The 14,975-nt window shown below is 43.3% G+C and overlaps 1 protein-coding gene and 1 long non-coding RNA gene across 2 annotated transcripts in view; one reads left to right on the top strand and one right to left on the bottom strand.

The window, feature by feature from the left end:
* Positions 1 to 1,596: 1,596 nt before the first annotated feature.
* Positions 1,597 to 13,218, bottom strand: nrf1 (nuclear respiratory factor 1). The gene is made up of 12 exons (XM_008400678.2): positions 13,105 to 13,218; positions 10,910 to 11,015; positions 10,646 to 10,790; positions 10,061 to 10,175; positions 9,827 to 9,953; positions 8,925 to 9,065; positions 6,629 to 6,787; positions 6,308 to 6,523; positions 6,079 to 6,177; positions 5,776 to 5,924; positions 4,143 to 4,264; positions 1,597 to 2,632 (listed from the first exon to the last, which is right to left on the bottom strand). The coding sequence occupies exons 2-12, from the start codon at positions 10,976 to 10,978 to the stop codon at positions 2,472 to 2,474; spliced, it is 1,503 nt and encodes a 500-aa protein (XP_008398900.1). The 5' UTR covers positions 10,979 to 11,015; positions 13,105 to 13,218; the 3' UTR covers positions 1,597 to 2,471.
* A 1,240-nt stretch (positions 13,219 to 14,458) lies between these two features.
* LOC108165881 (uncharacterized) overlaps positions 14,459 to 14,975 on the top strand; it is a 77,199-nt gene continuing 76,682 nt past the window's right edge. The window contains exon 1 of the long non-coding RNA XR_001776215.1: positions 14,459 to 14,541. This is a non-coding gene — a long non-coding RNA (uncharacterized LOC108165881). The remainder of the gene's footprint in view (positions 14,542 to 14,975) is intronic.

Genomic DNA, 14,975 nt, shown 5'->3' with positions numbered 1-14,975 from the left:
AGGTGGGGGGTGGAGTGGAAAGGAGCATTGAGGTTATTGGGTTTTGTGGCATGTGCATCACTCCAGCTCAAAATGAACGGAAATGTGGCATAATTAAAAAAAAAAAAAAGCAAAAAAAAAAGCAATGAGTTAGATACAAAAAAGTGGGCAGCGAAAGCTCGGAACATGAACCAAATTTGATCAGAAAGAAAAAACTTTTAGATTTTTGCCTTATTTTAAATTAGCATCATGACTCTCAATAAATGTAAAAAAAAAAATTTCCACTTACAAAGAGAAATTGATTTATATATGCTTCAGACTTGTTACAGGCTATACTAGAATAAAATTTAGAACATTGAAGACAAAAAAAAAAAAAATCAGTTGTTCACAAGGATCAGATGCAAATAAATTCAATTTGAACAGACAAATCACTTAAAAGTCTACATCATGTGACAAAGCAGTAAAAATCCCCCATGTGTAAGGAGACAAAAATGAATTCATCTTAGTAGCAAACACTAAAAAGCTTGCTAAATAATAGTAAGTAAAAAGTTTTATTTATTTTTTGCTGATCCTGAGATCTGAGAACGTTTCCTCGTGTCCTTGCATGAAGAAAGACGCAATGAGGAAGTTGGTTTTGGAAGTACAGGAAGTGATGTCAGAAGTGGAGAGACCAATGTTTAGGTGAAAATCTGGTGGGATTTCTTTGGATTTGACTAGGCATCGCCGGATTGAACTCGACAAGTGGGCTGCAGGCACTAGACATTTTCCAGAGGCCACACTGTCAAACTCTATAAAGGCCAAAGTTTAAAGGATACACGTCGTAAGCTACAGCTGTGGATTTGAGAATGCACGGTGCCGTTGAAAGAAAAACACTTCAGGGAAATAAAAAAAAAAGATTTTTCACCTTTTTAATAGAACAAAACTAGGAACCTCAGACTGGGTCCATTGTCCAGCGGGGCTCTGAACAGACCAGATGAGGAGCCGCTTCCAGAAGGTCTCATTCAAAGCAAGGCCGGGTTAGCCGACCGTATCCGTGTTCTCTTCCGCCTGCCAAAGACATTCCCAGGAGCCCTGCCCTTGATTTCAGTCTTACTTTCCCTTTAAACAACAAAAAACTTCAATGTCCAGCTTAAAAGCTCCTTTACTTAGTGATCGAAAGTGCTTCCTGTTATGTTGGAGTGTAAATTTAATTGCTCTTTAGAGAAAGGATATCATACAAAAATGGTGGTGGGAGAGTGTTTGTCTGGGTCTGTGTCACGCTCTACCTTTCTTTAATGAAAAAGAAAACATTTGGAAGCTTTGAGGTGGTCTAGTCAAAGTCTGGACTTTGTGTTCAGGCTGACGACCCACCCGGTGTCGCTACATTGAAACAGGTCTGCAAAGATGAGACAAACAAAACACTTCGACTGTAGTTTCTGCCAACACAGAGACAGTCAAAAGTACTAAATAACCCCCAAATATTTGAAATCGCATTGTCACTTTAGTTATTTAATATTAATGAGTTAACACACGACCTACGTTAGGAAGGTTTACCCATCAGCAGAGGAGCCGTTTGACCGAGAAACATCTCACTGGAGTCGGTGGAGTTTAAAGTAAAAGTTACAGCTGCTTCAGACGTCCACTCTGGAGACACACGTCGTTTATTTTGCGGCTCAAAATGTTCATCTGCATTACAAATGTTGTCACATTTAATCCAAATTTGACTTCCAGCAACGTAGCGGAGGGACGCCGATCCAAGATGATTCAAGAGATCCATGTTAAAAATAACATACTAAAGGTTGCGCCTCCAACTTCATGCACTATAAATATTAATAATAATATATATGTATATATAAAAAAAAACAAGACGGGTTTAGTAGCGCAGCAGTAAACAACAGCATAATGTATATCCTGAGACTGCCAATCTTTGGCATGTTTGGGGATGAGAAAAGAAAAACGAAAACAAGCACATGACAAGACAATGTAATTTAATTTAGCCTTCCCCTCTAATGTGAGGAAATGATGCGGGAGTGTGTGAAGGAGCAGCGATGGGGAACGAGAGGAGCCGAAGGGAGTGACCGCTGACCGAGGCACAAACAAAAATAATCGACTAGCATTACATAGCAACGTACACATCAAGCCCAAAATTGATCGTGATGATATTGTGGTGGCTTTCCTTCCGGGTTTTTTTTGTTGTTGTTGTTGTTTTTGTTTGTTTGTATAGTGAGGATTCATTTTACAGAAATAAATACTAGACACTCAACATCACAGAGCTTAAAAAATATGAAGATAAATGAAATATAACAACGAAAGCCTTATCTTTTACATAGTAAACACAATGCATTGGTAATCATTTTTACTTTCCCCTGCAGTGGTACATTTAAAAATATATTCAACATCGTACACAATGTGTTGTCTTGGAAAAAAAACAACAAAAAAAAAAAAAACAGAAGAGAAACAAAGTCTCCAAGATGGCTGTTCAGTGCATTCTACTCCGTCCGAGGTCCACAGTGTCACTGCTCCAAGGTCACGACCTCCACCGCCTGGCCGTCCAGCGTGACCGTGTTGTCTATGCGCGTGGCGACGGGCGCCATCGCCACCTGAACCGGCCGGTTGCCCTGGGCGAGGCTGGTCACTACCGTCTGGTACATGCTGACCGGGATCTGGACCAATCCTGACGGGAACAACACAGAGCGGAACCGGCGTCAACAACCCAAGCAGAGGAACGATCAATTATCAAACGATGACGTTTTTTTGTTGTTGTTGGGTTAAACGGATCTATGTGTTGATGAATGAATAGAATGGTCAAAGGACGGACGGAGGGATGTATTGATACAAACCTCTCTTTTTTCCCCACATTTATCCAGCCGTGGAAGCTAATAAAATGAAATTCCACACTCCCTCAGATTGTGTAGGGACCCTGCGTCTTACTTCATTGAGCATTCTACCAATCGGACACCCTCGGCTCGCTTCCCCCATTCCCAGCTGTTTTGGTGTTTTGAGTCTCTGCCTGCAGGGATTATTTGCTGCGGACATGTGGGCCTTTTGCTCCTCCCTGCAAGCTGTCACTGTGCCACAAGAAGGCCCGAATATCACCGCGGGACATGGCAGCGGCTTGCGATCGCTCCTGTAACTGTAAGCTTAGACCAGGTTAAAATGCACTCATTCGTTTTACTCTACTTTAGATTCCCAGAAAAAAAGTTTCTTTCGGCTCATCTTCAATTTCCCCCATTTATCTTTGTTGTAAGTTTAGTTGTAGCAACTTCTTGCGCTGTGCTCGCTATGTGCACGTTGTGGCACGCGCTTCGCTCACGGGCTTTCTTGACCTCTGCAGGCCGTGAACAGTAAGCTGAGACAAGAATGCGAACCGATTGATCTTCTACAAGTGCTCCGTCCCAGAGCGATGCTGGCTCAAAACATCTTCGTGTGTCTGAATTGTCCATCCGAGAGCAGGCATTTCGAAAAATCTAAACAAGCAGGTGAAACCGTGCCAGCGTGTGCATGAACTGTACGCAGAAACGTAAGAGGACATCTGTGTGTGTGTGTGTATGCTGACAGCTGGTGAAGCGATTAAACCCAGGATTGATAATGGAGTGGATCAAGCTTTGTAGGAGGGATCTATTCATGGATCTGGAGTGGTTCCGTTTTTGTTTAGCACTGTAATAACGTTATCATTCGAAGCAGGAAGTGTTACTACAAGGTGCAACACAGATGAAACACGCCATCTGTTAAATTAGCACAGAGTAGATTAAAACTAAGATGAGTGTCACTGGTGTGAAGCTTAGACGTAGTAAGGCTAATTGGAAACGCCATTGACTGGTTAGCATTTGCGAAACTTCACCCATTCTGACCTAAAATATGGAATTTCATGTGATACACTGATAGAAAATACAGTGGTGGTTTTCCCTTTATTCAGACGCCCTGAAATAAAATCATGGGGTGCTTCGAACACAAATGAAGGCCAAACGTCTTTGGATCTCAGTTGTTCAAAAAAAAAAAAAAGTGTGAAAATGACAATTTTTCTCTCGTTTCACATTTCCGAACTACTTTGCGACGGTTGGCGAGTCAGGCAAAAATCCCAATAAGCTACACTCGAGTCTGTGGCTTTGACGTGGGAAAAAACGAAGGCTCGCGAACACTTCGGTCGTATGCTTCCGATGACGCAGAGGGGCGAGAAGCGGTACCTGTAGCGTCCTGGACCCCGGCCAGAGCCCCCACAGCAGCTGCCGTCTCCGCCAGCACGATCTGACCCCCTCCTTGAAGAGTGGCCTCGGCCAGCGTTGCTACGGCGTGGGCTGCTGCCTCGCTGCAACACAACCAAAACACATTTGTGCACACGTTTTTAAAATGCTATTGCATTAGCAAAAAAAAAAAAAAAAGGATAGATGGAAAGTCTAGAGCCTAAAGATACAATCTTCTGGCAGAAAGCCTAAAAGCTTTGCGACATATACACACGCACACACACGCACGAGCTCACGGGTTATTAGAGATGTGAGGTGAAGAGGCAGGAGTGTATGAGCGGTAAGAGGCTTTACTTGTCTGGACTTACAGGGAATCTGTCACATCTCCCCAAAGGCCAGGTGCTACGGCTTTACCGGAGCAGTTTTATTAACCAGATCGACTCGGTGGAATTATCGCCAGCTTATTACCGCCGCAGCTTTGATATGAACTCATGGAAGCAACTGCGACGGCCGGCAATCATATTTGTGACAGAAGCACAAGATAAGCGGAAAGGAAGAGGCGCTGTAAGAGTACTTAGTGATAAAAAAAAATAAATAAATAAAAAAAACAACAGAGAGGTTTCGGGAGCTGGAAAACAGACAAAATGTTCCAGGGTGAGAGGAGAGGAGCAGCTCAGCACGAGTAAACAGCAGCAGGGGAGGGCAGAGGAAGCAGGACTCAGGAGGGCGCAGGTAACAAGGCCCGATGGGAGATGCTCATGCACGTCTGAAAAAGGATTGCCATGACAGTGGTGCAGTGGAGAGCGAGCAAACATCTCAGGCAATTAATGATGAATTCAGCAAATTCAAAACTTTCTTTTTCTTTCAAGAAAAACAAAACAAAACATCTTTTGTACTGTGAATCGAATCCAATTCATCTCAGCCGCCGCCCCCATGGCTTCTAATTTTGAAAAAAAAAATATATAAAAATTAACAGTTCTTGTATGACAAACAATTCGCCGTCGGGTAATTAATTAGCTGCTGAAATGGCACGAGAGGCAAGGTGACTCATCAGCGTTCAACCCAGGTGACCTGCTGAAGCAGACGCAAGTTTTATTCAAGCGAAAATTAAGAGTGGCGCAAACAAATACGAGAGACATGGGGGTGAATGCGCCACGGCGCAGGTGGAAACCTCAGCGTTTTCTGCCAGACATTGAAAATGTGAGTGTTTTTTTTGTTTTGGCTACATACTGTGGAGTATTTTGACAACAAAGTTAAAATAAGACTTCACAGTATAACTCAGCGCAGTATATTTATCAAAAATATTTCAAATATGAAAGCGTAGAAGTAAAAAAAAAAAAAAGTACTTTTATGCATTATTTTATGTTTTACAAAGCAGTAAAATATGAGGAAAAGTGCAAATAGTTGCTCGCTCAAGGGGCGAGGGTGTGAACGCATGTCGTAACAATAAAATATCACTTTACTTCCTGTCACAGTGAAGTCTGTCTTGCAAAGTGCTAAAAGTTTTTTTTTCTGCGTAAAACTCTCAAGGAAGAGGTTCACATTTTTCCTTGTAGTTACCATACATACCCTAAGAAGCATAAGCCGACGCCCACTTTGATGGGCCATTACATGACCCCGCCCCCAGCCGACTGACCTGTTGAGAGCCATGGTTACGGTGGCTCCAGACTGCATCTCTTGACTGGCAGCGACTGCGGCTTCAGCCAGCGACGCTACGGCCTGCGTGGCCTCTGACGCTTGAGTTGTCTGGATGGTCATCTCTCCTCCCTGGAGTGTGGCCCAGTTCTGTTCCACCGTGGGAAAATGTAGTTTCAGAACACACACAAAAAAAAAAAAAAAGGTTGCAGCGTTCTACCTTTACCTCCACTCCCTCTGTTAATTACGTACGTCTACATTCGGTGTAACGAATGTTTCAAAAACCAACACGGAGTAACGTTACCTCCCCGTCTGTAACAGTCGAGTAGTTGACCTGCGCCACCGTGACGCCGGGAAGCTCGGACGCGTCTGCCAGAGTTGCGACCGTGTGTCCCGTGCCGACCTGGAAAAGAAAAATGATAAAAAATAAAAATAAAAAAAAAAATGAATGAAAGCTTCCCGCGGGAATCTTGAGAAACATTTAGCCGCTCAAAACTCTCGACGAAAGCAGGGCAGCGCACGCCTGCGCGCACCTGGATGAGCGAGACGGTTCCGTCGGGGTTGTTGACGGTCTGCACGACAGTCTGCGATGGCACCAGGTGAGCGATGCTCTGGGCCGCCGTCAGGTGGTGCTGGGCGGCGCTCACGGTCGTCACCTGCTGGTCCTCGAACGCGTACAGCAGATCCTCGCGGCCGTGCTGCTTGTAGCAGTTCTTCACTATGGTCCGCAACGCCTGCGTCCACGACACCTGGAGGAGGACGCGCGGAGAAGACCGGTTCAGAACACCCAAAAACATTTGCCAACTTCGTAGGAAGGGTTTTCAGTCAAGTAACCGCACGGAAACGCTTCGTACTCTTTGCTTCTGCTCCTCGGTGCGGACGTCGCTGCGAACGTTGGCCCAGGGGATGTCGTCAGGCCACCACACGGGCTTGCAGCTCTCCTTGCCCCAGCCGGGCTTTCCTCGGCCCGTCGAGTACTTCAGCATCTCTGGAATGAAGGCTCGCAGTTGAGCCTGGAACGAAGACACGAGACGGAAAGATAAAAAATGACAAATCTTTTTTTTTTCCTCGGTCAAAAAGGCCACACGTTGACGCGCACACGCCCTTGAGCGGGCCGCAGTGGACGCACATCGATCAGACACACACAGAGAGGGTGAAGAACTGCAAATAGAAACGGGGTTGCTCAAAGGAGAACGTGTTCATTGGGAGACCGATCTATGGCTGCGGCTCCAGGCCGACACCAGGAGAACCTCCGGCAGCGCGATTTGTTTTTTGGCCTACATGTAAAACGCTAAATTTCACCCACTCTTTAAGTTGATTTCTTACAGCTGTTTTTTAAAACAACACAAGGGTTCGATTTAACTCCACTCCACTCTGTCACTGGATGGTTTTCGCCATCCATGTTTCAGTTTAAGCAGGAATGCTTGATGTAAAGAATAAACTTTTTGTATTTACTAATATTCAAATGCATAATGTCCCGCCTATGCCTCTCAAATAATGCATACAGCCACAGTTCCCGGCATGCAGTGGTGGGGTTTTAGTGCCCGTGTCCTCAGTGTCCCAGTAATATGCACACATCACCAGAGGATTATATTGCACAATGAGGCATTGCAGCGTCTGCCTACCTTGACATCACAGGGCTAAATTTGGTTCTGAGAGAAATAAATCCCTGCCTCCTCCCTAATAGTCCCCCCCTCCCCCCCCCACCATCTCCTAAGTCACAATCATCCGCCAATAAACTGCCTTGCAGGGCGTCACATGACGACGCACGACAAAATGGATCTCGGAAGAAAATGGAGGGTCGGCGGCACTTAATTACAAGCCGCTTCGACGAAACAGAGGCTACATCTGGTGGCTGGAGCGAGGGAAGCTTGGGTTCGGCGAGCAGTGGGACGCAGCTTGGATTAGCCAAGGGCAGGGACTTAGCTGTAAAGGGATTCTTGCGTTTCCACCTGTGGGTGATGCGGATGTTTGTGTGCGGGGCCAGATGGCTTAATTAAAGTGGCTAGTTTGTTAAGTGGCATGTTGCCCTCATGCCGACCACCCCCCTCCACCTCTCCCCCCGCGGCTTCCAATCTTAATCCTCCGAAGCAGTGGGCCAATCAGAGTGCGGCATGGCGGGCTGTATTGCCAGGTCCCTGAACCTAACAAGACTGGGGGGTAATTACAGGCTCAGCCTAGACCTGGGATCACCTGCTACAGATGCTCCTTGTATGTGACGGGAGCCTATGTGTGTCAAACACATTGCAGATTATTGTATTGTGGTGTGTATCAGGAGAAGCAGCTCGCTTTAATGACTTCTATCCCCTCGGTTTGCGAGGTTTTCCCACAAGAGGGAGGAAGGCCGCCCGTTTCCAACACACGGCACCACACACATCTCTCCAAGAGCAGCCGCACCGTTCCACCTGGCCTCGCCGCGCTGAGTGAGGCGACAGGTTACTCACGATAATCCCATCCTACAACCTCCAGAAAAACAAAGCAACTGACACCTGGCCTCCGAGGATTTATCTGGGCCGCGGGATTGGCTGGGAAAGCTCCCCGGGACGTGGACCGTCTCTGAGGGCCGCCCGGCGTGCCCAGCTCTGACGACGAGCCGCAGGGTGCGTCAGCTGCACAGGGAGACGGCGGCGTAAACAAGCCGGGCTCCCTCGGGCGAACAGAGGACTAATGCTGCCAGCGAAAGGCCCGCCAGGCGGGAGAGATAGACGCCGCCGCGCTTCCTTCCTCTCGCTTTCTGAAAGACGGGAGATGCTGCCCCGCTTCGGCTGATTCGGCGTTTAATTGCGAATTGGGTGTCGCGGCTGACGTCGGGGAAAAGGGGAAGGAAAAATTAAACGTGTGCATTTGCGTACATTTAAATGGCTCTGCTGTAAAGAACTGGGGTTTTGTTTAAGGGAGCTTAATATAAACGCGTGTAACACTTTTCACTCATTTTTCTTGTAAAACATTTAGAAAATTTCAGCTCTACTTCGCAGTTATGCACTACTTCCTGTTCCATAAAAAAATCCCAAGGAAATACTAATGCATAAAATAATTTCTTTTACGCCACTCTGGTTTGTCAGAGGGCGCCCTCTGCTGGGAACATCGACTAACTGCGCAGCCAGCAGCTGCTCCTTCATTTAACGGGACAGGAGTCTGTGGACGTCTCACCTGTGTCATCTTATCCACGGAGACTGGGATGCCGTCGATGGTGAGCGGCGGCAGCTCTGAGGCCAGCTCTCCACCTGCAGGCGCGTGCTCAGCCAGCGCGTTTTCCAGGTCCTCCAACATCATGCTCTTATACTTCCTTACCTGGAGATCAGCAGACATCACGACACGGTGAATTATGCGGAAAATGTTTGGATTAAAATTATATATGAAAATAAAAGCTACAAGAACACTTGTTATGTTAAAAACAGAGCTTTGGTGGACCGTGGCCTGATTATGCTATTTGTTCTGGAGGAATTTAGATATTCTTTAGATATTTTTCAACTTTGCACCTTGGAAAAAAAAAGAAAAAAAAAAAAGAACTGATATGACAGAGACAGGGGATAGTGGATTATGTAAAGAAAACTTACTGCTTTTATAATTTACGTTTTGCTTAAATAAAACAAAGTGCTTTACAGCTTTGCAAAATCCCAAGTTCCAGGACTGCAGTTTTTGTTTTGCCAGATCCTGCAAAGCTCTTCAAACATCCATGGTTCTACTTTTGAGAGATTTAGGAAATGTTTTGAAAATCACAGGAGTTCTACGCAAAATTCTGGGGGAAATAAAACTGGACGACTTTCAAAACCTTTGCAGGATTTCACAAAAAGCCACTTTTGAACCCTTAGTGGGATCTTTCGAATTTAACACAGGATCTTGATAAAGATTTTTGGGATCTCTAAAAACTTGGGGAGCATGAACCTGGGATTATTATTTTTTATTTTTTTTGCATGATTTCACAAATATAACCTAAGACTTTAGCAAAACTTTTGTGGGGGTTACATAAAAGTATTCCTCGTGGGGCTCAGCACCATTTATTTCCCAAACATTTCTGCAAAGCGCACTGTACGAAACGTGGATCCACTCACTACGTTCTCCAGAGGAGCCGCACCAAAAACTTTAAACACCGGGTTCGGTTTGGAGGGAGAGACGCACAGCACTATGGCCTGCTGGCCCACTCTGGTGGTGTATTCGTCCAGTGTGGCACGCAGTTTCCTGTAAACATACGTCGCGTTTTACTCCATTTGTTGAATCAAAAGCAGCGTCGACGCGAGCTCAGATGTCTCAAGTTACAATTTTGTAGATGTGTTGGTGTGACTCACCTGAGCAGACGGGTTTGCTGCCTTTTCCGGATGGAAGGGTTGGACTCAAAGATGTGAGGTCTTTTTCGTTTCTTGCCGGTTGCTACGGCGGCAGCCGCAGCCATGCCTACTGGACCTGAGACGCAAGCGACAAATTACTTTAAATTCTACAAAAAAAAATAAAATAAAGAAAGCTTTTTCTTCATTTAGCTGCTATCTGCTTTTGAAACAACTTGCGATTGCAACGGAAGAACCGCATAATATTTTCTATATTTTTCCAGATTTAAATTTGCAAACTTCTCAGTCATTTTAAACGCATAATAAGAAAGTTTATCTTGAATATACAGGGCAGATTTTTCTCCAGACGTCGAGCTGTTAGGTGAGGAATCTGCAAAATCCAGATGCAGGAGGGACAATGTTCTCCAATCATGTCAAGAACAATGGCACCACCTGCTGTCAAACCAAGTGAATTACACTTCATAAAAGCTATTTGAATTATAAAACCACCACCTGAGAGGCAGCGCATAAAACCTCCCAGCATGAAGTCGCTTCTTAAAACTCTTTTGGAACCGCGTTTTCGCTCGAGCGGGTAAATATTGTTCCCACCTGCAGCAGCCAGGTGAGCAGTGACCTCATCAGTGCCAGCTGAATTGAGGATGTCCGTGTCATCGTAGGGGTCGTCGTCCGGCGAGGACGTCGAGTCTTCCTCCGCGCTCATCATCGAAGCTTCTGTGAAGGTGGTCACGTGTACCTACAGGAAATACATCAGAAGAACACAATGACAGAAAACATATTTTACGGGGCAATACGCAAAGAAGCAAAAACGTTTTTGTCACTTGGAATCTGCAAAATTTGAACGGTGAAACGAACCTGCTGGCTGACGGCGCTCGCCTCGATGGTGGTCATGTGTTCTGTCGTGTTCACGGTGTGTTCGTCCATTATCAGCCGCCAAGCTTACACAGCGAGATCGACAGTACTGCCGGAGAAAGTTCAAGAAGACGTGTGGCTTTGCATGACGAGGACATTTTACCAATGCATGGATTGTTTCATATGATGTTTCTTTTATAGAAACGGGTCTGGAAACAGGAACTGATTCATGATAGGGGCTACGAGAGACTTGATATTGTGTGGAGGTTCATCTTCTAGAAGGACAAGGTCCTAAACATTCAGCCAAGGAGTGATAAAATAACTCCTTTTAATGACTCCTTTTTAATCAGATTTTAGAAACGTCAGGTCTAAGTCTAGGAAGTCAAAAAAAAAAAAAAGGCTGATAAAATCTCCTGAGTCAGGTACCTTGGTGATGGGCTAGGCTTATAGAGTCAGTTACCAACCTAACCTGCTCAGCAGCTGAGTTAAATATAATGCTGTTCCTCTCTGATTGCTGCTGTCGATGAACCAGCAAGTTCCATTTTATTTAATTTATACCAGAATTACATATTCTAATCAATAGAATTAGACAATTTTGAAACAGGATGTGTACCGATTCGTTACCAGGGCAACTGTGTCGGGTTTGGCTGACGCCTTTATGGTAAGGACAGAAAATCAGTCAGCATTTTAAGCAGCAGAAATGAGCAAAGGTTTTTGAAAAGTTTCAAAACCACTTAAGCTACACGGTGTTAATATTTCTCTGATCTCCAGTCCTAATAAGGAGATAATGAAAGTGCAAGGCTCATGCCCGAGCTGTGCACTGCTGGTATGCTGGCTGAAAGAAGGGTACTTAACATTCTACTTCACTTTTAAAAAAAGATAAATTCTGATGTTTGCAAAAAAGAAAAACAAGGAAATGGTGCTAAAAGCACTGAAGCACCAACACTTTTGCTTACTGAAGATATAGCATATAGGCTAATTAGCTAGCTAGTAGCTTGTCATAATTGTGTTACCAGCAAAAATGCATGATTACCTGCACACTAGGCACATAAAAGTATTTTTTTAAATACATTTCGCAGTTGGAATAAATGACATATATTTTTTGTTAACAGTATTCCCAATTTGCTGTGTGACAAGTTAATGTTTATCCTGCAGGCTATGGATAACTAGGCAACTGTTCAACCTGATGGGCCATAAAGTAAAAAACCATAACAGAACGCTATATGTAAGTATGTAATCTCAACTATTTCATACCAACAGAGCACATTACAAGTGGTTAATTGGGTGTGTGAATGTGTAAACTATTTTGGTTATTACAGCCTAAGAGGTGACGATCATATTAACAAGGAAAACAAACATCTCAAACACATACATGCGTACAGGAATTTTGCACACTTTATTTAAGCATAAATTATTTTAAACTGAGACTGCAGAATTTAAAGAGTGTCCGTTACAAAAGTATCAATAAAAATATCACATAAATTAGCAAATTTGTCAATGTATCACTTCGTATCCAAAAGATATAATAGAAAAGAAAATCAGCTAAACTTCTAATTTATTTCTCATAAGCTTGTTTGCAGTGGATCTTCGCAGTGGGACGAATAACCCTGAGCCATAAATAAGCGTGTAATAATTCATAAAGTCTGTAACGAGGCTCATACTAACAGAAACAGGCGTCGGAGGACATTTGTTTCAGTCTGTTATCAATGAGTCCTCTAGGAAGCTAAGCTAGCTATGTCCTACATTCGGCTACTTAGCTTCCTGGCTAACCATTTAGCGGTGAACAGTCGATTAACTGAATGATATCAACACTATTACGAATACATATCAGTAATTCGGCTTTAAAATGTGAACAATAACGATGTCTGCGTAGGGTGTGAGGCGATCAACAGTAATGCAACAGCTAGCATGAAACCCGCGCAATATGAAACAAAACATAACGCTAAAAAGAGGCCGAGCGGCCTAGAGCTCATCCAGAGCTGCTACTCTCTCTGTCTGAGCTGGTTGTCGAAACGCGCCAACAACATCTTTCCCTCCCAAAAAAAAAAAAGAAGAAGAAAAACAGCGTCAAATGCTAAAGAATCGCACTCCGAGTCAACATCTAAACAACCATCAGCTCTCGCCCCTGCGCTGCCGGGTTTGATGATGCGGCTGCGCCGGGGCTGAAATAAATGGAGATTGCGCGGTAGGGCACTAACCTCAGAGCGGCTGCGCTACTTCGGGCCTGCGCCGTACAGCGGAGATGGAGCCGGGCTTTGATGGAGGACGGAGAAGGAGCCAGCACTGAACACAATACTGATCCGGTGGTGCGTTCAAGTACCACCCCCTTAGCTTCTGCAGTCACCATGGCATACAGACAATGAGTCAAAACACGCTGGAAAAACGAGACGTTGCTGTTTATTCCTAATGAGAAACAAGATGAGATGCTCTGTTTATGTATGAAAAAGGAAAGAATGGCACAAACAAAACAGTGTTGGTGCTTAGACCTACATGAAGTTTCTTTATAACTAGAATTTACATTTTTTTTATAGTAACAGTAATAAGAAACATAATATTTAATCAGCTAGCATTTTCTGTGTTTGTTAGTGGTTGTGTGCATACTTGCAGAAGTAGAGTAGCCGATAATTGTAATCAAGTAGGAGTATCAATTCAATATCTTTCTAATCAAGTAAAAGTAAAGAGTAGTCATGCAAGAAATTACTCAAGTAGATTTTGATCACAATGTACAATTGATCATTTGAATATGATGTAGTCTGGTAGACAAAAGTATTAATTATGTATTCTGGCATTGTAAGACTAGAATTTAAAAGATAAAAACTAATGACATGACCACAAAAATAACAAATTCCGGCCGACGAATCACTTTTCCAGAGCATTTATTTTTTCAGTATAAGACTTCCTAAACTAATACTTAAAGTAGCTATTGTTTATATATTGGAACAGTGAAAAGGGCGTCTAGTAACAATGATGTTTATTGCATATTCACTTGATCTCCAAATGATTGAGAGGAAGTATTATTTAATAGTGATTTTACTCAAGCAAAACGAAAAAGAATCGTGTTGTAAAACTTCTTATAAAGTAATTTTTTCCCCCAAAAAAAGTTGCTCAAGTAAATGTAATGTAGTAAATGTAGCTCATCTCTGTGCTCTACAAAAGCAGTCGGACGAATTAACTGATTGATTTAAATTTAAAAGTTATAAACCCCCAACCTTTTATATATTTTACCAATTATATTTTTAAATGTATTTCTTAGACTAAGTTACTTAAAAATACGCTATTCTTAATAAACATACTTATTTAGACAAGCTTTCGGTAGGCTAACTAGAGAATTTACCTGGGCAGTATTTATAATTTTACGGGTTTTTGTAAAACAAAATCCGTGGAGGAAACATAAGCGAAACAGTTGAGGGCGACAAAAATTGTTTATCAACCCCAAAATGAATATAAGATTTAAACGTTTTAAACGATCACACTCAGTATGTCTGTAGCTGTGCGCCATGAATTTTCACTCTTATTTCCTACAGCCAGTGAAGGTCACGTTGAGAGTTGGGAAGCCACGCCCCTTTTCCAACTCGTGATTGAGCTCCTGCAGGACAGGTGTTTCAAGTCGTTGCTGGGATATTATACAAATGGAAGTAAGTCAAACAATTAAACAGCTCGACAATTGTGGTATCAATATAGCTGGTATGATGAAAACAAATATATAAAAAACTGAAAAAGTAAACAATAAAGAAGTGATAAATGGAAAAAGGGAACAATTTGTAGTTTTCAAACAAATCGCTCGATCCATTGAGCGGTTACCAGGCTGTTCCCTATTTCTGCCCTTTTCCATTGAGCTTTATTATTATTATTATTATTATTATTATTATTATTAATCTTAAAATTTAAGTAGTACACTGTAAGTTTAGAAAACTTCTTGTAACAACCAAGTCACAGAATGCAGGATAACTTTCAGACAGGCCTTTTTTTGGCTACCTATTGAAGTTTGTGCATCTCATATGCACAAACTTCTTAAATACCAGATATAAAACGTACCAAGGTTTTCCCAGGATTAATTCACCCTTGATAA

The sequence above is a fragment of the Poecilia reticulata genome, linkage group LG23, assembly GCF_000633615.1.
Source record: "Poecilia reticulata strain Guanapo linkage group LG23, Guppy_female_1.0+MT, whole genome shotgun sequence".
NCBI classification, from domain to species: Eukaryota; Metazoa; Chordata; class Actinopteri; order Cyprinodontiformes; family Poeciliidae; genus Poecilia; species Poecilia reticulata.
This window is presented reverse-complemented; position numbering and strand designations above follow the sequence as displayed.